Consider the following 24,797-nt stretch of genomic DNA (forward strand, 5'->3'; position numbering starts at 1 on the left):
AAGCTTTGCAACCCTTGCCTGGATTGGAAAGGGTGGATTGGACGGCTGTAGGAGAGGAGGAGACCGAAAAAATATGGTGGTATTGGACAGTGAAAAGTATGGTTTAGTCAGTGAAAAGTCAGGGAATTTCATTTTCTCAACTAAGTGGCAACCCTGTTACACCAATATTTCATGAGTGCCCCCTTTTTACTTAGAATTTCCAGTAAATGTTGCACTTTTGCTATATCTTTGTATTATGCTTTATGAATTTGATTCAAACTTAAAATAGGCCTTTCATATCATCATGCTCATCACATGGCACAAGGTCCATAAGTCTGGTGCAAATATTTCATAAATTATGTCCACTTTTTAAGTAGAATTTCAGTTTAATTTTGATACTTTTTCACCATATCTCTGTTGTGACTAGATTCAGACTTGTAATGGTTGTTCCACATCATCACCCACATCATAAGACAAGGTCCATAATGCTGGCACCAATATGTTATGAGTTATGCCCCCATTTTACTTAGAATTTAGGTTCAAGTGATGAACGTTTGCTCTGTCTCCGTTATTACCAAGCCGATTTGAATGATACATAGACTTGATTCAAACTTAAAACAGTTGTGCCACATTATTAGGCACATGATATGACATATGGTGCATTACTTTTGCGAAATTTTCCATGAATTATACCCCTTTCCACATTGAAATAAGTAAATGCTCCAGTGACAGCTCCTGAGCTTCCTCAAATGTGCCCAATTTCACAGTCCAGCATCAAAATAGTTGAGCTCCCTATCTTCTGTGACAGCTCTAGTTATAAATAGCTCTCACTTGTGTTCAAGACACTGAATGTGACAACAACAATTTGTATTTGTCTCTGTTATTCATTTTTAAAAGTAAACGAAATCGACTATTTATAAGCACAATCTAAGTGTAAAATGCTAAAAAAATCTTAAATTATTATTATGATATTATTATTATTAGCTCACCTGAGCACGAAGTGCTCAAGGGTGAGCTTTTGTGGTCAGTGATTGTCCGGCATCCGTTGATCCGTCGACACCTTCCAGCCTAAACCACCAGTCCAATTTTGATGAAACTTCACAGGAATGTTCCTTGCATGATCCTCATTAAAAATTAGTCAAAGAAATGAATTCCATACAGAACTCTGGTTGCCATGGCAACCGAAAGGAAAAGCTTTAGAAATCTTCTTGTCCAAAACCACAGTAGCTAGGGCTTTGATATTTGGTATGTGGCATCATCTAATGGTCCTCTACCAAGTTTATTCAAATTATTCCCCTAGGGTCAAATATGGCCCCACCATGGGGGGTCACATGGTTTACATAGATTTATATAAGGAAAAACTTTGAAAATCTTCTTGTCCAAAACCACAGGGCGTAGGGCTTTGATATTTGGTATGTAGCATCATCTAGTGGTCCTCTAACAAGCTTGTTCAAATTTTCCCCCTAGCATCAAATATGGCCCCATCCTGGGGGTAACATCGTTTATATAGACTTATATAGGAAAAAACTTTGAAAATCTTCTTGTCAAAAACCGGGCCTAGGACTTTGATATTTGGTATGTAACATCATCTGGTGGTCCTCTACCAAGATTGTTCAATTTATGCCTCTGGGATGAAATGAGGTCCCGCGCCGGGGGGTACCAAGTTTTACATAGACTTGAATAGGAAAAAACCTTAAAAATCTACTTGTCTTAAACCACAAGACCTAGGCCTTTGATATTTGGTATGTAGCATTGCCTTTTGGTCCTCTACCAAAATTTTTCAAATTATTACCCTGGGGTGAAAAGTGGCCCCACGCCGGGGGTCCCAAGTTTTACATAGACTTATGTAGGAAATATTTTTTAAAAAACTTCCTGTCTTAAAGTTCAAGGCCTAGGCCTTTGATACTTGTTTCAATTATGATTTCTCGAGAAAAACATGACCTTGATAAAAGCTTCCATTTATGGCATACAAATTGCTAATTCAGTGTTAATAATTTATTGAAGTAGCAACAACAAATAAACCAGAATTAATTTTTGAAACTGTCGCTTTTTGATAGCTTATAATAGTTTCCTCTCTGCAAATACCATTTTCAGTACACTGTATATACATATGTACTGTAGTAGGGTAGAGTATAAGGGTGCACTTATACTTCCTTGCTATTGAGCTAGCTTTTATAGCGACGTGGTAGAGTGTCCGCCTTAGGTGTGAGAGGTCCCAGGTTCGATTCCCAGTCAGGCTTGAAGTATTTTCAGCCTGTTACATTTGGCGCCCAACGTAAATAACTCACAAGTAGATACGAATGAACACCTTGGAACATCCCACAGAGGTTCAAACTCCTGGAATTTGAGGACAAATTTTAAAATGGAGGGGGTGTATGTAGATGGGTAGAGTATAAGGGTGCACTTATACTTCCTTGCTATTGAGCTAGCTTTTATAGCAATGTGGTAGAGTGTCCGCCTTAGGTGTGAGAGGTCCCGGGTTCTGATTACCGGAGCTGTAGACAGACCACACATGGGCTGTTACTGGACCTTAGCCACTGTCTACATTGTATTGCAAACACCAACACTGTCTACTTGGCACATTTTAATTACATCTTTATCAAACTTATCAGAACAAGTAACTCCATGATATACAGGCCAAGGTCAAAAACAAGCCTGTTTGAATCAGTTGCCAGAGTTATGATTGGGATGGGATTTCAAAATAGTACAATACGGAATTCGTTTTCTGCCTGTTGATATTTACTTGTGAAATACAAGTTATATTTTAGTATATAATAAGTAGTTATTGACCTTGGTATTTATGATGGAAATTTCCATATACGTTTTTGTAATTCTATAAGACCAAAATTATTTTGCACTAGTTTCAACAGTTAGTTTATCTTTAGTAACACTGATAAGGAAACTAGAACTTTGAAAGAGTCACTTGTACTATATATTGCCATATGAATGAAGCATTATAATAACAATATGATAATAATTAAGTAATTGGTACTGATGGAGATATCGCAGATGTAAAAAAAAATCTGATGACAATTTAAACTACACAACTGGGAAGAATTTGATTTACTCTTTCATATCTGAAATGTTTTTTTAATGCAATTTCTCAATGATTATGATCAAATATCTTATTGGCCCAAGAATATCATGAAACACATTTCATAATAGTGGTATAAACTGAACTGAATTTAGATCTCTCGGAACTAAGACATGGGAAAATCTTGCCAGGTACCATAGTAAACTATTGAATTGTACTTTCTCTTCCTTTTCTCCAGACAATGTCAAAGCAGATTGCACTTTAAGAGTTGAAGGAGCCTTACTGCTGTGGTCCCACTTTTTATTTTACAATTGTCTGAAAGACAATTAACAACTGGTTACAATGCGGTTAACATGACACCAGTGAAGCCGGAGTATCGTCCTCCATACATCTAATCATCCGCACAACAATACAGCCGGACCCACACTTCATCGGAGGCATTGAGTTGTGTTACCACAGTAACAAAGCCTTGGTCATAACTACCACTGTGACCTTGACCTTGTATGCTAGCAAGTACAGCACCATTTTTGACTAACTCTGTATATATTGATTTGCCATTATTATCAGCTGTAATAGTTGCTGAGAACAGATATAGTCCATTAGTTGGGGCTATGAAGATTCCATATTGAGCATGGTAACTTGATGCTAGATTCAGCAGAACAGTTTCGAAGATGATATTTTGATTCACACCAATGAGAGAAATATGCGCATGATTATTGACTGCATGAAAGGCCACCAATTCAGGAGCACTGGATGTCTGACGTATCTTCTGTGTTTCTTTATCTGAAAATTAAATGTTTACACATAACTCCCTCATCATAAATTTGTGTGTATTTTGAAAGAATAGTTCAATAACCACAGATAGATTTAAAGAAACAATATACCTTGTACAGAGGCTCATTTCTGTCACCACCTTTGTCTTCATCTTTGTGGAGATGGTGAAATAATTTGAAAATAAAAATGCTTCGACGAAATAAAAAACAACCAAACAGTTTGATAGAATAACAGTTATTTTTAACCTAAGCTATAAACAATTGCATATATTTTACCCTTACCCTGCTAAATTTCTAAAATGGACTGGTCCATCATTCAATTTGGACAATATCATTTATTACTCGATGGGGTGTTCACTGAAAATTTACTGACTGAATAGCAAACAGTGCAGACACATCCGTGCAGGCTGATCATGGTCTTCACTGGTTGCAAAGACAGAAAAACTTGCCGCCAGCAAACTAAAGGTTAAAGATTTAGAATAAAAAGTACATGTAGCTGAAAGCATGTAATGCGAAAGTTGAATTCAAATTTTTAAAGCTTTAATGGCAAGACCTTTAGTTCTCTCAGCACTATTTCACACAGACATGCACTAGCTGGATAACTTCCTTGTATGAAAGAACCCGAGCTAGAACAATGAGTGGTGGAAGGGAACTGATCAAAGCAATCACATCATATTTACAGCCATAGAGACAATATTGAAAATATTACACAATTGCCCTTATCACAGCGCTAAACAAAACTAACCTTTATACTGTTATATTTGCTTTACTTCAGCTGCATATATGTCTTCTGGTTTTGTTTGTGACAGTTGTTTGTTGCTTCTAAGGGTGACATTCAAAAATCCTGTCTCGGTTCTAGTTCCTTTATGTGATTCTAGGCCATTCAGGTGAGCTACTTCACTAATTTGTCCATTTCTTTCTTGTTTTTGTTTTATGTCGGGCTGCCTTATGACCTTACTTTCGAGGGTAATGATTCTTGCAAGTAGCTTATTTACCTCTGTCTTGAGATTTTGATTGTCTGTTTCTTTCTGCTCTAGTACATTGACTTGTTTCAGCAGCTGAATTATTGTCATTTCTTTCTGCTTTATTAGTTCACTTTGGTTATCTACCATAGCCAGTAACCTTGTATTGAAATCCATCAGTTCTGAATCTTGTTATAAAATTATAAAAATCTTTTTTGATTACAGTTACTGAAGAATTCACTCTCAAGAAATCGTTACTGCCAAGTCACATCACATAAATAATATTAATTTTTTTTGGATATTGACAAAACAAGTTAATTAATTTTCCCAGTAGGCATAAAAGGCATTTGTTTTTGTTAGTACTAACAAGATGATTTTACAAAAGAGAATGCAATCTGAAACAATTGACAAGGAGCTTGACAACATGTCTCTACAGAACATTTGCTGGACTACCAGAACCGCCAGCTTAGCTCAGTAGGGAGAGCGTTGGTTTACAGATTGCGGGGTCGCGAGTTCGATCCCCGGCGGGGCGTATGTTCGCCGTGATGACTTGATAAAAGACATTGTGTCTGACATCATTCGTCCTCCAAAAACAAAAACAAAAAAATGGACTACCAGAAAAATATGACTGCACCGATATCTTATCTGAAAGCCACATGGTATTTTTTAAAAAGTGTTTTTAAATTGTTTTGATGGCAAAATGACATTCTTTGCTGAACCTAACCAGGCAATGCCTTGTGACACAGATTTATTGGCTCCTCTGGGCCTAGTCAAAATATATACTTGTATTAATTATCTTTTTTCTCCAATGCTGTAATCCTGACCAGAATCTGTTCTGGTGTTATTATATCCATTGATTGATTGCCTTCTATTACCAAAACAAACATTAGAAATGGTAATTTTAAGTACAGTTTGGTGGTTGCCAGCATTTAACAGTGCAGTATTAAAGAATTCAAATCTTTCCCTTATCTCCTTAAGAGAGCAATTAATAATGACTGACCAGATTAGCCAAAAGGTGAATAGAGTTGAAATAGTACAGTGTGACCTTCTTGTCGGACAATTATCTCATGAAAACAATGTGAAGAACATTGAATGGCATTCCTTTACTTGGGTAAAGTTTAAGATTGTGGCATTCCTTTACTTGGGTAAAGTTTAAGATTGTGGAGTCTAACCTTTTAAGTGGAAACCATGCATTTAAAACAACAGTTTAAGCCCTTATTTCATTTTTAATACCAGATTTATATAGCACCCTTTTCATGATAAACATGTTTAAAGGTGCTTTACATATAAATAATCACGTGTCAGCCATTTAATCAACTGGTCAAGTTGCAAGTCTGAAGTATATTCAAAGCTTTCCTTTGTGTTTGGGCCTGTCTAATAATCATTACTTCCATTCATTCTGCTTTTGCAACCAGTGTATATCTGATCAAGATCTACACTGTTCGCCATTCAGTCAGTATCATTTTGGTAAGTACCCCTTTTAAACAGTTAATGGTACTGTCCAAATTGAAAGATGGACATTCAAGTACATTACAGAAATTTAGCAGGTTAAGGGTAATCATTATAATCAATTGCCTGAACAATGCACAACTTGGGTTTCAATGTACTTTATATGTACATTATTTAAATAAATGAAGCAACTTTTAATTCCAGAAAAATAAAAAGGGCCCATACAATTGTATATAACTGTACAAGCCTTTTTAACAAGGCAGCCATAATAGCCCTAATTTGATTTTCACAGTTCAAACATGTATGGTAACAATTTCAATAAAAAGTCGTCCCAGAAAGAAAGTACAGGAAAAAGCTAGGTCAAAGTTGAAAATGTTGGTAAAAGGCTGAAAATGGATCACAGAATTTGTTTAACACAAAATGCTAGACTTGAGTGACACAGGAAAAGTCAAATACATTGAAAAGAAAGAAGGAAATCAAATTATCAAGAATACAAGTCTAAGAACATTAAGGCTGGCACTTAAAGATCGTTAAATTGCTTAAAAGTCACGTACATCAACACAATGAATTGGAATTATGCATTTTTACTAATTAAATGGCAATAACTCTGGTTTAACTGTTCCAACTTGTACCTCTACCAAAACTACCCTGAGAACCTGCTGACATATAAATTGTAGCATTGTTCAAGAAATGTGGCACCTTATGTGTTTAAAGGCTGAAATAAAGCAGTTTTAACTAATATGGCTATCATTCTGGTATCATTTGAGCAATCTTTTTTACTATCAAACTTAACCAAGATGTGGCCATTTTGTATTCACATTGTCAGTTCAATTAAGATTGCCTAAGAGAGATTGTCTCTTAACTTAAGTCAAGATAACTCAAGATAATTTTTGATGGAGACCAGAAGCTGGATGACAGAAGGGCAAAAGGTGATCACAAGTTCAGCTCTTTGTGGTCAAGTGAGCTACAAACTATTCAACACTGTTTTCTACAATCTACAAGCTGAAGTTCTAGCAACATCATGAAGAAGAGACAGCTCTACTTAGTGAAAAGGGGCATAACAATATGAAATGAAGGATTTTACATAATGGATAAAGAAGCAAAAACAAGCCCTGTGTTTGAATAGCATTTCTGTAATAAGAAAAAGGTGAATTTGGCTGTAGATTCTTAGTAAAAAGGGACAAAATTCATGAAATGATTGCAGAGTTTTGTATGTTAACATGCAGCAGTAGTGTGTGTTAGTGAGGAACAGCAGTTTAATAAAGAGTACTTTCAAAGTTCCATGTGGAAATACAAAAAAAAAAAAAAAGAAAAGAAATAATTTATAGTAAAACCACTATTTATACACAATGGGCGGTTCTATGTCGGGTGTAATAATTTCTAGAACTTATTTCGTATGACGTATAACCACCTGAGTGTACGGTTTTGCTATTCAGAGATGGATTCAGAGATGGATTCAGAGACGAACATATTCAAAGGTTCTTTTATATTAGACTATATTTAAAACATACATGTCACACACATGGGCATGACCATTTGTGAACCTAGTGCAATAATTTAAACAATTACAGTAGACAGTCAAACACTGATATCACACACCAAATATTAAAGAAACATTCTATGTAAAATTGTTTTGAAATAGGGCATGCTGTTTCTGACGAGAACATTTTTAAAGTTTCCAATATACTGGTAGTCTGGTACTGATGATAAACTCGGACAGAAAATGAGGTTTTTTACCTGTAACTTTTTTATTTCTGCAAATTGTTATCAATGGTTAGTATCAAAATAATGCTTAGCTCTTACTGAGTAACTGACATAATTTAAATTTATACTTAGTAAGCAAACTCACAAGAAGTGAGGCCCTGAAATGGGTATTTAAAATGGGGACTGTATGAACATTGACAGATGATAAACTCGACCACTTTGTCATTTAAAAAATTCTCGATAGTATTATATTGAAACTTTCCCAAAATTGCAGCAACAGTCATTCCCAATCAAGTAATGAAAAGTGGCCCAATGTCAGGCCTTCATCTGTTGACAGTGAGCATGTGCAAAAAACATCCTCTTCCCCAGTATTTTTGGATACATATTTTTTAAACAGACAAATGAAAGTCATTTATTTATACAGAATATTTAGCAATTTTATTTTTGTTTACACCAGTTGGTGTTATAAGTGGTTGCTATTAGACAGCATGGTCAATTATATAAAAAAAGCAATTGCAATTGAATAATATGAAGCTGGTCGACTTTATCATCTGTTTGAGTTTATCATCCGTACCAGTATATGTATATGGAAAGTGACAACTCCCCCTGGCGGCCAATTATTATATGAAAAATCAAAATAATTTGAACAATCTTGATAGAAGGTCACACAAGGACCATTAATTTTTTTGTGTGAAAACATTTTAAAATAGGGCCAGCAGTTTTCACACCAGAAATTTTTTAAAGTTTCCAATAACTACATATAAGGAGATGTGACTAAGCCCTCTGGCTGTCATGTTTTTTGAAGAATCAAAATAATATGAACAATCCTGGTAGAAGGTCACACAAAGACCATTTGTGAAAAATTATTTTAAAATTGGGCAAGCAGTTTCACACAAGATTTTAAAGTTTCCACATATGGGGAAAAGTGACCACGCCCCCTTGTAGCCATAATTTTTGAAGAATAAAAAAATTTGAATAATCTTGGTAGAAAGCTACATAAGGACCATTTGAGTGAAATTATTTTAAAATCGGACCAGCGGTTTAGGAGATGTTATTTGAAGATTTTTCTATTTTTAGCTCTGGCAGCCCTTTTGTGTAACCAAGCTGAACTACAGTAAAATTCCTACTTACGACCACGCCGAAATTACGACCACACCGCTAATACGACCGATTTTGCAAAGAACGGAATATTTCCTTCTTAAAACCAGTGGTCGTTTGTCCGAAAATGCGACCAGACCGCTAATCCACTAATGCGACCACCAGTTTCAGAACTGTTTGATTTTTTCACACTTAATTAAACACCGCAATTACGACCACTCAAATTTTTCTGTATGTTACCGCAAATCGCCGCGGGAATTAACACGTGCGACATCGTGTTAACACGTTAAGCGAGTACATTGTGTATTTATCCATTAATTGCTAACAAGTCTTTTAAACGTTATCAAAACAACGTATCAAACTGTTTGATTGTCTGAAATTGTTATTTAAAGATGTTTGGTGTTTACATCGCTATTTTAACATAAGAAATTGTTGAATTAACTAATTTGTTTGTAATTAGACGAATGCCCGCTGATCGAATTGACTGGATTAAAACGGATTTAATTAGATCTAAACGGTGTTTGTTTGTTATTATTAATGTAAATACGTTTGGGATTTCAGTGGAGAATGAAGTTTGAAAAGGTTTGATATTGTTGTAATTGTCTTTAACTGAACAAATTTCAAATCATTATCAGTTAAGTGCGTCCTTAATTAATACACAGTTTGATCCGTAATTCTTTGATTAACACAGTGATCAAGTATTTAAGGCTAAAGAAATTAAAGAAAATAAAGCTACATATAAATTGAACACTGTGTTTGCCATTATTGCGTCTTGATTGTATTCCAATGTGTTATTATCTGCCAGACCTTCCCCGTATAGCCTTGTCCACTAATCAGACCAGACCGCTAATAAGACCAGTTTTACAAAGAACCATGGGTGGTCTTAATAGCGGAATTCTACTGTATTTGAACAACTTTGGTAGAGGACCACCCAAGGAACATCCAGGTGAAGTTTCATCAAAATCCATTCAGTGGTTTGGGAGGAGATATTTTTTAAAGAAATTGTTGGCAATGGACAGGATGGAATACGCATAATGGACGACGGACACAGTGTGAGTACAATAGCTCACCTTGAGCACTTTGTGCTCAGGTGAGCTAATAAATAAAATTGAACTAAAAAGTACATCAATCTGAACTAATATGCCTGGGGGAGGAAGAGACCTATTCTTAAATGTTAACAAGAAGCCCAAATGGGCCTAAGTCCCTCACCTGAAGAAAACCATAACCATCTGACTTTGCATCTAATTAGGTTTGGTGAAAATCCTTATAGCTGTTCATTAAAACAAGTTATTAAAAAAACAACAACTATATTTTGCTGTCACGCACAAAAAAAACACATAACCATGAGAAGACAGTATTTGAAGGTATCTCTTTTTTAACTAGTGGCCCCTTCAAGAACCTAAGTGCCCCAAACTGAACAAACAAGGTAAAGGATCTTACAATAATACTCCAGACCAGGTTTGATGAAGATCCATCCAAGAGTTAATGAAAAGAAGTTAATTTAAGGTATTTATATTTTTTTTTCTAGCAGCCCCTTTTTTCAAGTGTCTCCATTGAACAAATTTGTTAAAGGATCTTATAATAATGCTACAAAATTTAATCAAGTTTGATGAAAATCCATCAAGCGGTTCATGAGAAGGCATTTCTAGTTTTAACTCTAGTGGCCCCTAAAATGGGCCAAGTGTTCCCAATCGAACAAATTTGAGAAAGGACCTTATAATGATCCTCTAGACCAGGTCTGATGAAGATCCATCAAGCAGTTCCTGAGAAGTCATTTAAAGGCATTTCTAACTTTAGCTCTAGCAGCCCCTTACAGGGACCAAGTGCCCCCATTTGTATAACATTGGAAGAGGACCTTATAACGATGCTACAGACCAAGTTTGACGAATAATAAAATCTGTAAAAAGATCCTTTGGAAGCAAAGAATGCAACCAAGAACAACAATAGCAGACTCGGTTTGATTGAGTCTGTTCATGAGAGGTTATGAAATGTGCAACACCTCTCATGCCCCCTAGCACCGGCTTAAGCGGAACTCTATTACACATATGTTGAATGGATTCCATGATCCCAAAGGACCAGAAAATATAACAACACTGAATCCAAGATCCATTGAGCAGTTCCTGAGAAGAAGTCTTTTAAAGATTTTTCTATTTTTAGCTCTAGTGGCCCTTAAAGGCTTAGATTCACTACCATATAAGTGTCCCCCCCCCCTCCCCACCCAAATCCAATATACAACTTCCATCTTATCTGCTGCTTATCAGCGATTATGTAACAGTAACTGATTAGAGGGCAGTTAGCACAGCAGGGATCCCAACTGGACCATGAAGATGTGTGCAGTGGAGTTGAAAAAAAATTAATTTTTCTTCAGTGAATGTGGAATGATAATAATAATAATTATTATGATGATATTATATAGATTATAATAACTATTACTTTAATGTCATAATAATAATAACAAGAGCTGTCTGATGACAGTGCGCTCGACTATTCGAAGAATTGATTGAAGAATGGGGTCAAAATATTTCCACGGATATTCAGACAAAAGAAATAAATAGATTAGACTAACAATGTTCCTGTATTACTTTGATTTTTGATAAGTCTTGCACTAAATGGCAATATATGAGCCAATATCAAAGTCCAAAAAGGGCCATAATTCAGTCAAAATAGTTATGTACTCCTGCCTACAGATGGAAATCATAATGATAAACAAGTGTTCAAAGTTTAAAAGCCATATGTCAAATAGTTTTGACAAAACATGGACTTGTATGAAAACAGAACCAATTTCAAAGTCCAAAAAGGGCCGTAATTCAGCCAAAATAGATGACAAGAGTTATGTTCTCTTTCCTACAGATAGAGACTATTATACTAAACAAGTGATAGAAGTTTCAAAGCCATATGTCAAACACTTTACAAAAAATATGAACTGGTACGAAAAACTTAACCAAGATTTCTAAGTCAAAAGGGGCCATAATTCAGCCAAAATCCTTGATGGAGTTATGTACTCTTGCCTATAACTGGACGTGGTGATGGTAAACAGGTGTTGAAAGTTTCAAAGCTTTATCTCAAAAGACTTTGTCAAAATATGAACTGGTACGAAATATTAACCCAGATTTCTAAGTCAAAAAGGGCCATAATTCAGCCAAAATCCTTGATGGAGTTATGTGCTCTTGCCTATAACTGGACATGGTGATGGGTAAACAAATGTTGAAAGTTTCAAAGCTTTATCTCAAAAGACTTTGTCTAAAAATGAAGTGGTACGAAAAACTTAACCAAGATTTCTAAGTCAAAAGGGGCCATAATTCAACCAAAATCCCTGATGGAGTTATGTACTCTTGCCTATAACTGGACATGGTGATAGTAAACAAGTGTTGAAAGTTTCCAAACTTTATCTTAAAAGACTTTGTCAAAATATGAACTGGTACGAAAAACTTAACCATGATTTCTAAGTCAAAAAGGGCCATAATTCAGCCAAAATCCTTGATGGAGTTATGTGCTCTTGCCTATAACTGGACATGGTGATGGGTAAACAAATGTTGAAAGTTTCAAAGCTTTATCTCAAAAGACTTTGTCTAAATATGAAGTGGTACGAAAAACTTAACCAAGATTTCTAAGTCAAAAGGGGCCATAATTCAGCCAAAATCCTTGATGGAGTTATGTACTCTTGCCTATAACTGGACGTGGTGATGGTAAACAGGTGTTGAAAGTTTCAAAGCTTTATCTCAAAAGACTTTGTCAAAATATGAACTGGTACGAAATATTAACCCAGATTTCTAAGTCAAAAAGGGCCATAATTCAGCCAAAATCCTTGATGGAGTTATGTGCTCTTGCCTATAACTGGACATGGTGATGGGTAAACAAGTGTTGAAAGTTTCAAAGCTTTATCTCAAAAGACTTTGTCTAAATATGAAGTGGTACGAAAAACTTAACCAAGATTTCTAAGTCAAAAGGGGCCATAATTCAACCAAAATCCCTGATGGAGTTATGTACTCTTGCCTATAACTGGCCATGGTGATAGTAAACAAGTGTTGAAAGTTTCCAAACTTTATCTTAAAAGACTTTGTCAAAATATGAACTGGTACGAAAAACTTAACCATGATTTCTAAGTCAAAAAGGGCCATAATTCAGCCAAAATCCTTGATGGAGTTATGTGCTCTTGCCTATAACTGGACATGGTGATGGGTAAACAAGTGTTGAAAGTTTCAAAGCTTTATCTCAAAAGACTTTGTCTAAATATGAAGTGGTACGAAAAACTTAACCAAGATTTCTAAGTCAAAAGGGGCCATAATTCAACCAAAATCCTTGATGGAGTTATGTACTCTTGCCTATAACTGGACGTGGTGATGGTAAACAGGTGTTGAAAGTTTTAAAGCTTTATCTCAAAAGACTTTGTCAAAATATGAACTGGTACGAAATATTAACCCAGATTTCTAAGTCAAAAAGGGCCATAATTCAGCCAAAATCCTTGATGGAGTTATGTGCTCTTGCCTATAACTGGACATGGTGATGGGTAAACAAGTGTTGAAAGTTTCAAAGCTTTATCTCAAAAGACTTTGTCTAAATATGAAGTGGTACGAAAAACTTAACCAAGATTTCTAAGTCAAAAGAGGCCATAATTCAGCCAAAATCCTTGATGGAGTTATGTGCTCTTGCCTATAACTGGCCATGATGATGGTAAACAAGTGTTGAAAGTTTCAAAGCTTTATCTCAAAAGACTTTGTCAAAATGTGGACTGGTACGAAAAACTTAACCAAGGTGTGACGCCGACGCCGACACCGACGCCGTGATAAGTAGGATAGCTCTACTTATTCTTCGAATAGTCGAGCTAAAAATAATCATAATAATAATTATTATCATAATTATTATTATTATTATTATTATATTACATATAGGATGATAAAAGATACAGTATTATTACATGAGTACCTATAAATAGTAACAAATTTGTGCTAAAAATTCTCCCATTATCGCATTGCGTCATGCATTATCACATTATCATAATTCGCCCCGGGGCCATTATTGATAATGGCCCTGGCGTTTGCGCGGGAAATTAACGTCCGTAAACAGAAATGACATCATTGCATTTCATGGAGGTAAAACAGCGAATGTTTCAGTTTAAGTTTTATTATCTTAAGCATAACATCCTGTATTCTTCGTGCCATGACTTATTTTCAACCCTAAATTATTATAATTGCTACATAGTACAACTATCAAGGCATTTGATTTTATACAGTATATAGTCTGTCATACATATAATATAGAAACTGAAAAGCTGTAGCCTAAATTAGTATGTCAGAAGATGCCAGTACCCGTCAAAATGACACAATACACTTTTTTTGCTATATTATAGGCAAACATGTAATAAACAGGTAAATACATGGGAGCGCGGTGCCTTTGAGTGATGATGGCCCTGCAAGAAGATAATAGCCCTCGGGCTATTATCACCTTGCCAGGGCCATTATCACTCAAAGGCACCGCTCTCCCATTTATTAACCTATACATAATATTGAAAATAATAATGATAATAAAACACAAGTATAGTGAAAACTTCATGAGTTCCCTGTGCTGACATAAAATTAAAATAAAATTATTGTGTTCCATCTATACTCAATTTTCATTTTCAGTTTGTTGCCAAAAGTGTCTTTTTTCATGCTTTGCTTTGTAACTTTGAAATGCACATACTGTTTTCAATTTTAGACAAATGTTATCTACAGTATTCTGCCAGCTTTAAATGAGTGAAAGTCACATTTTTCTAAAATATCACAATTCTCCAGACAGAATTTAAAAAAAAATAAAAACTTGCATATTTCTTTAATAAAAATTCTCATTTTATTATCGTGAAAATAAGTTTCTGATTATTTTATTATTGTCTTTGATCAACCAAATTTTACTTTACATAGAAATGCAAAAAAACAAAACAAACTTGTTTCCCCTTCTCACTAATTGATACACTTGAAAGGTAGACTGACTCTCCAATAAACAATAACCCTTGTTTATTGGAACCATTAGCCCCCAACTGTGCTGGTGAAGACAGAAATCCCTTGGCCCACTGCCAAAATCTAGGCCTTTAAATTGGGCCATGTGCCCCCATTTAAACAAAATTGGCAGAGGAACTTATAATGATGCTACGACCAAGTTTGATGATGATTGATCGAGTGGTTAAAAAAGATCTTTTCTATTTTTAGCGGCCCCTAAAAGGGTCAGAGGTGAATCATTTGAACAAACTTGATAGAGGTCCATGCCGGGATGCTACTGACCAAGTTTGATGAAATTCTGACTAGTAGTTTCAGAAGAGAAGATGTTTAAGTAACAAGATTGCCATGATGGCCCTATATCGCTCATCTGAGTTTAGTTGCTTGCTTGAACAGTTAAAAGTTTCTACTGAATACATACAGGCAGGTACTGTATGTGTGTGTGTTGAAGTGGGGGGTGGGGGCAGAGGTGGAGTAAGACATTGGGGGAATGATGTGATATGACAATATCAATCATGAAGATTTTTTAGAAGTTTCCACTACATAAATAAGGAGTAAAGTGACAACACCTAGTAGCAATGCTTTTAGACGAAACAGACTAAATTATACAATCTGCATAAAAGGTCACCCAAGAAACATTTGTGTAAATTGTGGAGCAATAATTTGGACAATTATGGTAGAGTCACGCCCTTATATCACATGCCAAATATCAAAGCTCTAGAGAGAAAGATTTTTAAAGTCTGATAGCTGAAAACCTATTTCTAACCAAAAGGACCCATATGTTCAAAGAACCAGAACCAATTGCACAACTTTAAAAGAGGGCTATCCAGAGATAATTTGTGTAAAGTTTCATCAAAATCCATTCAGTGGTTTTGGAGGAGATGTGTTGATGAAAAGTGACCAGGCCCTCTGGCGGCCATGTTTTTTAACTAATCAAAAAAATTTGAACACTATTTGTAGAAGGTCACACAAGGACCATTTGTGTAAAATTACTTTAAAATTGGGCTAACAGTTTTATACAAGAAGTTTCTACTTATACATATAGGAAAAAGTGACCACGCCCCCTGGCGGCCATGATGATTTTTGATGAATCGGAATAATTTGAACAATCTTGGGAAAGGGTCACACGGACCATTTGTGTAAAAATATTTTAAAATTGGGCCAGCAATTTCACACAAGAAGATTTTTAATGTTTCCACTATATAAATATATAGGGAATAGAAACCATGCCCTCTCACACCTATGTTATTTGACGAATCAAAATAATCTGAACAAATTTGGTAGAGAATCACACAAGGACCATTTGTGTGAAATTATTTCAGCTGTTTAAGATATAGGAAATGTCATTTAAAGATGTTTCTATTTTTAGCCTTGGTGGCCCCTATGTGCAACCAGGCGGAACCATCTGAACAATTTTGGAAGAGGACCACCCAAGGAACATCCTGGCCAAGTTTCATCAACTTCCATCAAATGGTTTCAAAGGAGACGTTATTTAGAGGAAAGTGTGGACAGATGCCTGACGGCCAGATGGTGAGTGGTCACAATAGCTCATTCCGAGCACTTTGTGCTCAGGTGAGCTAAAAACGTTATGCAGGGATGCCAGACCATCCCCCTATACTAATACCTCACACTGGACAAAGTTCAGGTGAGCTTAAAACAGTAATGATATGCCTAAATAACATCTTTTCCCCTCTATCCATTTTACATTTATACATTAAAACAAAAACATTACATGTCAATATACACCCACTATTTCTATCAATGTTTACTATCACTCTGTATACTTCATCTGATGAAATTTATATCTGTAAAACATTTCAAATTAATAAATAACACCTTTTTAAGAAATAATATAATTTATTCTGGTAACAGTTTACAACAGGTCAAGAACAAAGTAGGTAATGCAGAAGAGACATCTACATGTTCAGTAAAATTCTGTATAAAAAGTCAAAATACATAAATGTAGTGGACCTGTAAAAATGATCGTCACTGCATGTTCTCAATGGGCTTAATCAGCTACATTACTGTCCACAAAATGCCAAATTGCATAAAGAGGGTGTATGATCAAACAAAAATTTCCAAATATTGTTTAGGTCCACTACCTTAGGGAAATTTCATAACTGTTAAACACAATGAAAGCATGAAGTTACAAGTATACCAAGTCTCAATTACAATCCAGTACACATAGCCATCTTTTTTCTAATACATACTAATATGTAACAACACCATAAAAGCAAAAATTTAAGAAAATTATTTCTTTTAGCTACATGATGGGGAAGCAAAACATGTCATATCACCACTGAATGTTAATGTGTAAACTAACAGGTAAGATATATCTATTCCACAAAGTCAAAAAAATTCAAAAGGACAATTTTCCTTAGTCTATTTGATTTTTATTTCTAACAAGTGCAAAGGCACAGACTATAATATATGATTATGAGCATGTTTACAGCCGTAATATGAAAACCTACTGTACCCATTTTGTGCTGAATTGAACTCTGAACTGTTTTTACAAAACTGGCATATTTTACTAATTTTTAAGGTAAAGCAGAACTTTTACATTTGCTTATTGTACTGCAATACAGGACACACAGTTACATTTAACAAACTTTAAAGTGTAGGTTCAGCACATAACAGAGATGTGATGAAAAATGTACAAAACATACTAACAAGTACTAAACAATTATAGAATTATTGTAAAAAAAAAAGACATTTCTGAAGGATTTTGTGTTTTTGATTCTTTTGTGAAAACTACACCTCAAAAGAACTAAAATATTAATGGCTTTTGAGAGTAAACCCTTAAGGTGAGCCCAAACTTTGCCTTTTTAGACCATTTTTAAATGCAGCTTTATTTTGGTCAAAGGATAATATCTGATTTAAATGCAGCTTTATTTTGGTCAAAGGATAATATCTGCTATCACATTTTAATTTTTTGATAAGCTATATTGGGCAGTATAAAATAAGACTTGTAGCTGAACATTTACTGTATCAAGTTTTAACTTTACACATATTTCAAAATGTTAAAACTACTTCTCTCTTAGGGTCTATTCATATAAGCAAACTAGTACAGCTTAAATAAAGGTTATAATCCTGCTGGACTGTAGGTGACACGGCAAATTTATGTAAAATATTTACTGCTTCCTTGTCAGACAAGACCTGTTACAAATACCAAGTGGGTATAAATGATATTTCAGAACAGAAGTAAATTACATAGAACAAAATTAATCTCTGGATAATAATATAGAAAAATAGAATCTTAAATTCATAAATAATACATTACATTTTAGATGATTTCATCATCCAATTTGAAACACACAAGTCGTAGAATGTGTGGGTGCATCCATTGGTTGACATTTTGATTTAATTTACAAAATTTCATAGCTGTCCATGTTTACATAGCACTAATCACTGAACAATAACTAAATTAATTTCATTTCATATGAGAAATGTCCCATCCTTTGCCAAGTATTTACATGTTCTATGCGTAACCTACTGCAATTATATATAAATTGCTGCAAAACTAAAAGTAAAGTTTTAATTTCATGACATGTTATGATTACATATTACTAAAACTTCTTGTACTATAGCATCTACGAATTGATTTAACATTTCTCAGATATTTAATCTTTTCAATGACTGATTTTTTTCTGTGCTTTTCCCCTCTCTCCAATTTCCACCAACCCCCTCAATTCATAGCTTAATACCTTGGCTTTTCCACGAAATGGAACTTTCTCCATTTTTGTGGGGTACATACCCGACCTTGATAACCATGATACAATAAAATTTCAGAACATTCAAAATGACGTGTTATCATGATTAACAGACATATGGCACATGTGAGACTTATATGTCACTCTAACCTATATCTAGAAAGACTAAAAAGCTTTAAGCATTTCTTACATCTATTGTTACATATAACAAGCATAGAACATAATCATCACCTCAGCATAAACTGTAGATAACTCCTTCTGTATGTCAATGCAGTTATTCAATTGTTATGCTGAGGTGGCAAATTATTATAAACAACCCCCTCAAATAGTCAGTTATACCCTCTGTGTATGGAGCAAGTTCTGTTAAGGTAGTTCTGCATGTTTGGATCGAAATTTTTTCTATAATGTAAAATTTGAATAAAGTCTAGATTTTTTTTAACTTCAGAGTATACTTAGAAAATTCAGCAAATAAAAAAGATAGGGTTGTCTGCTTGCTTTTTTTGCTAGACTGATTTGAAAAATTTGGATTCAAGATTCAATTTTTCATAATGGGAGTCAATGGGAAAATCACAACTTTCGTAACATTTTCGCAAACAGAAATTTTTCTACAATGTAAATTTTAATGAAACTTCCCACAGTAATAATTAAATATATGGTCTATAATGTGGTGAAATAAAATGTATAGGTCTGTTTGCTTGGATTCAGTGTTTTTATATTTTCTGGTCCTTTAGGATAATGGAGTTCATTCAATATATGTGTAATAGAGTTCCGCTAAAGCCGGTGCTAGGGGGCGTGAGAGGTGTTGCACATTTCATTACTTCTCATGAACAGACTCGATCAAAGCGAGTCAGCTATTATTCTTCTTGGTTGCATTCTTTGCTTCCAAAGGATCTTTTTACAGATTTTATTTATTTTTGAGATATTTGACCATGATTTTAATGAACTGCACATTTCAATTTTGAATTGTTTAACGTGTCATATGTTATAATATCATATTTAAACATTAGAAAGATAGTAAAAGTGCAACTGTATTAAAATGATTTTCATATCCATAAGCCGAATCCAGGCTTTATTCCACATTTTCTGGAGAAATGATATTATGCCATCACTTCCAGTTTCAAACGTGCAGAACCATCTTAGGTACCATAAAAAAATATTGAATAATTCAGTATATGTGTGTGTCTATGTCAATTACCCAGGATATTAGCACATCCTAGCCTGTCATACCATGGTAAAACTGGTATGGTGATGTTAAGTTGTTTCATACCTTAATGTTAAAATCACTGAAGGAACAGAGGTTTTCATTAATCTGCACCATGAGAAATTTGTTTTTGCTTTGTTCTCAAAATATTTTTTTTCTAACATTCCAAATGAGGTTATTCTCTTACAAATTTGCTTTCACTGAGATACTGTCTGGTTCAAATTAACAACATTTAATACCGGCAGGTCAAACCACTACAGTTAATTTAAAGTAAGCTGATTGTCCTTTTGTAAGTATAGTACTTGATCTTACTTACTCATACACATTTACCATTTGGCATGCTAAATTAACAACTACAGAAATTCACAGCATAAATGATTCTAAATACTACAAACATTAATTTATTAAAGTGTATAATAAAATATTCTTATAAATCAACAGAAACACTCTACACAGAAAGCAACTTCACTTCTAAATAGCTTCACAATTTTTATTGGAACTCAAGTACCACTAACTGACATTTACTATGTCTTTTTATTTTACTTTGTGCAAACATTTTAAGAATGGGAAGTTCATCAGTAACCTTTTAATTTGTTCCACTGAAAATTTGTCTCATTCAAAAACATTACTTTTACTGTGTAAGCACAATATAACTATGTGTAAGAAACCATCCAGTTGACCGTCAAGTTAAGTGTTTTGAAAAAGTGTTAATCTATTATACTAGTATTGCACCAAGCTCAGATAAGCTAGACTAATATATATTATGATTGTGTCTATTTATACAAATATTTTGGCAATTCAGAATAAATAAACAATATGTACACTGCATAATTAAACCTCTCAGGGACATGTACAACATATGACCCAAGTTCTGATTTAGCTCCACAGTTTCCATAACACACGCAACAATAACACTGGTTTTAAACTTAAGTGCCATACAACATAAGCTTAGACTTTGTTATACAATATTATATGAAATACTCTGATAAAAACAGCAGAAACTGATTTTTTGACGCAAATAAAGTGTCAATAAAAAAAAATAAAAATACAAATGTAAATTTTTCCCCCATTTGGAATGTACAATATTTCATCTTGTCTGAGTATGGAATGAATTTAAAGGGAAGTCACCTTAAGTTAAATACTTGGCAGTGGCTAGATGTCCGGTAACCCAATCCCTAGACAACCCTTATATAGGTTGTCTAGAGGTCCGGTAATTGATAATTATTATTATATTGATACTGTAAATTTATAGCAACTGCTGGAAAGATGCTACTATAAAATGTCATAATGTTATGTTTTCCAAATTTTCATAAATTTTTGGAAGCTCTTAGAAGCTTAAAGCAATAGATACTTAACAATTTTTCATAAACTTTTGGCAGCTCTGAGAACCTTATCCAACTGCAAAATGTTAGAACTTTCAACTGACATTATAACAATAATTTCCCTTGTCATCAATATTACTCATAGAGAAAGAATCAAGAATCTATTTTAAGTACAATATACAGTCAAATCTTGATATCTCAACTTTGTCGCAACCAAGGGAAACAAGGCAGTCTGAAAGACAGCTAAATCCCCTGCCACTGTTATGGATAATGAAAGGGTAAACCTTTGACCTTGAGCTGTAATTTTGACCTTGAACTGACATGGCTGACTCATGACTCGTCTTGATGAGGTGATTATTTGACCAAAGTTTCATGAAAATCCTTCAAGGGGTTTAGGAGATACAGAGCTCAAACCTTTCACCTTGAGTTGTGACCTTGACATTGAGTTGACATGGCTGACTCATGAGTTCTTGATAAGGTGATCATTTGACCCAAGTTTGATGAAAATCCTTCAAGGGGTTAAGGAGATACTGAGTGGACACAAAATGGGTGGCTCAAACCTTAGACCCTAAGTTGTGACCTTGACCTTGAGACTGCATGGCTGACTCATAAGTTCTGCACATCGTCTTGATGAGGTGATCACTTGACCCAGGTTTCATATGAATCCTTCAAGGGAATAAGGAGATACAGAGCAGACACAAAATGGAAAGCTCAAACCTTTGACCCTGAGTTGTGACCTTGACCTTGAGCCAACATGGCTGACTCATAAGTTCCACACATCATCTTAATGAGGTGACCAAAGTTTCATGAAAATCCTTCAAGGGGTTTAGGAGATAAAAGGCGGACACAAAATGGAAGGTTCAAAACTTTGACCCAAGTTTCATAAAAATCCTTCAAGGGGTTTAGGAGATACAGAGCTGACACAAAATGGAAGGCTCAAAACTTTGACCCTAAGTTGTGACCTTGACCTTGATCAGGCACGGCTGACTCATGAGTTCTGCATGTCATCTCAATGTGGTGAACATTTGTTAAATCCTTCAAGAGGGTCAAGAGTTACAGAGACGACGGACAGACAGACGGACACTGGGGGTATAATGTAATACGGCCCTTCGGGCGTACAAAAAAGATACATGCCTACAACTGGGCAACTTACTTACAAATGGGAGGAAATCTGTGAAGTTATTTACAGATGTCTGCATTACATACTAACACAGGATTTTTTCAAATCTAAAATGAAGAAGGTTATTTTATTTCCCAACTGTGGCAGAGAAACTTCCCAATTTGTTAATATAACCCCCAATAAAATCTGTAATTTGAGAGACCTCTTTTACAGAGGGAAAAAGGCCCTGTTGATAAATTACCTTTTTCTCAAAACAGGCAATAATCACACTGAACTTCCCAATTTGGAAGGCCAAGACCTCTTTGAAATTGCAAGATGAAAAGCCCTATGATGACCTTAACATACATATTGAACAAAAAATACCAATTTTCAAGTTACAAAGGGTTATAATTCTGACAAATGCAATAGTTATGGTTCTTGGCCTACTTACTGATCTTATTACGAAAAAATAAATGTGCAGTATTTCAAAGCAATAGCTCCTTTAGTTTTCAAAAGAAAACGGAAATACAGTGAAACACCGCTCGCTCATCGATGAAAATTTTTCACACCTTCGGCAGTCAGAATGTATTGGTTAACAAGAGCTGTCACTAATGGTGACAAATGCCCCGCAGCGTCTTGACCTTTTACCTAGTGACCTTGACCTTTGACCTGAAAATCAGTAGGGGTCATGTATCAGATAATCAGATTATAAACATGTATTTATTGTAATTATCGATTTTGTGCATTCATCAATTGTTCCAGTACTCGTAATTATTGTTTTCCTTTGGTACGATTGAATGTTTATGTTATAGCTGCAGGATCGTATCTGTCGTCAAATACATATTATAAGAACCCCAGACTTAAGTTGTCATTACTCAATCTACCAGGTGGTGAGGTCGGCGACATGTACTCAATAAGTACTATCAGCATGTGAAGTTTGAAGGTCCTGGGTGCAGTGGTTTGCGAGTAAAGTGCCTTCATGCAAAAAGTTAACGTTGTAAGGACCGAACGAACTAACGGACAGACAGTTGAAAACTAATATGCCTCCCTTCGGGGGAATAATAAAAATTTTTCACATGCTGTGAGAATTGCGTAGTCTATTTCCCGACTATCTTAAATGTTTGTATGTTGGTATATTTGATCTGATAATGAGAATAATTATAGATGAAAGGTTGAAGAAAAGTTTTATTGATCAAATATAGACTTAAAACATCTTTCCTGCGGGATTGAGAAGATAGTTACGGGATCTTAGTATTTTAATCAGCATTTGTTTGCATGCAAATGAAGGAAATAATATAGCCTTTCAAAAAATTGAGACGATAATTTTGATATGCACTTGCTGATAGGTAAATAAAAATAAAAAGTCTTAGTTGTTTCTTCACATGTGCCATTTACAAATGACATATTGAAATGTCTATCATAGATAACGTTTGTAATACGTTTTTTGAAAATGTCACAAGTATGTTATTATTACACATCAATGTTTATTCTGTGAATGGTCCCAATGGCAATTGGTAAAACAAATTTCAATTTTAATTGTATGTTGGTCAATGTTTGGGTCGCTCGAAACCATGGATAACTTGAGCATTTTGCTCATCCCCTTGCGACCTCGAGCGAGCGGTCTTTTACTGTAAACAAAAATCTAAAAATGTCAATGCCAGTAATCAAGTGACAACAAGACACTGTATTCCTTTTTTCTTACATTAAATGTGCTAAAAATAACTTTTACAAGAAACACAAAATATAAATACATTCCTTCAAGCATGTACCTAAATACTAGCAAGTAGCTAAATACATGTTTCCCTTTTAAATGTCTGGTAAAGTAACACATTAAATGAAATGTGCTTTCCTTATTTGATTGTCAACTGATATTAAGAAAAGCTTTTTTTACCTCGTCTAATATGCTGTACATTTAATATTGATACAAAAATAGTTGCATAACAGTAAATTATTTTTGACAAGATTAAGCTACGCATGGAAATTTTACACCATGTCAAGAATCAAGCAGTGCTTTAAGGAGTAAATGTTCAGTGAAATTGTTTTCACCATGTCATCCTGTAAGCTGGTGGTCTGTACACATCATAAACTCAAAACTTTGCAAATAATAGAGGTGTAACATATATCCGAGTTCATTTTTTGTCCATGCCACGCGTTTTATATTTGAGTTTGCTCACTTTCATTGCTGGGGAATCTTTTGCTGTTTTTAATGGACCACCTGGTTTGCTGCAATACCGTTCAAATATCTTAATCAGCCTGAGTTGAACATCTCCAAGAAGAGGCCGCTTCACTGGCTCGCTCTCCCAGCACTCTGACATCAAATCCCAGCATTCATCATCAAACACAGGCAGAAATTCAGGACGTAAACCTATTAATATAAAAGGAAAATTCATTTCAATAAGCAAAGCAAAGTTTTGAGAGCACTTATAAACAGAAAGTCTTGTTTTCCCTTCAATGAAACATCTGCATTTATTTGCTTTCTGTCAGTAAAGACACAATA

The 24,797-nt window shown here is 34.7% G+C and overlaps 1 protein-coding gene across 2 annotated transcripts in view; it reads right to left on the minus strand.

The window, feature by feature from the left end:
• Positions 1-16,805: 16,805 nt before the first annotated feature.
• Positions 16,806-24,797, minus strand: part of LOC123528649 (dual serine/threonine and tyrosine protein kinase-like) — a 100,972-nt gene continuing 92,980 nt past the window's right edge. For both annotated transcript variants that reach the window (XM_053521619.1, XM_045308529.2), the window contains exon 14: positions 16,806-24,665. In XM_053521619.1, the coding sequence (XP_053377594.1) occupies positions 24,430-24,665 (236 nt within the window). In that variant the 3' untranslated portion in view covers positions 16,806-24,429. The remainder of the gene's footprint in view (positions 24,666-24,797) is intronic.

Source organism: Mercenaria mercenaria, chromosome 13 (genome assembly GCF_021730395.1).
Source record: "Mercenaria mercenaria strain notata chromosome 13, MADL_Memer_1, whole genome shotgun sequence".
Classification (NCBI taxonomy): Eukaryota; Metazoa; Mollusca; class Bivalvia; order Venerida; family Veneridae; genus Mercenaria; species Mercenaria mercenaria.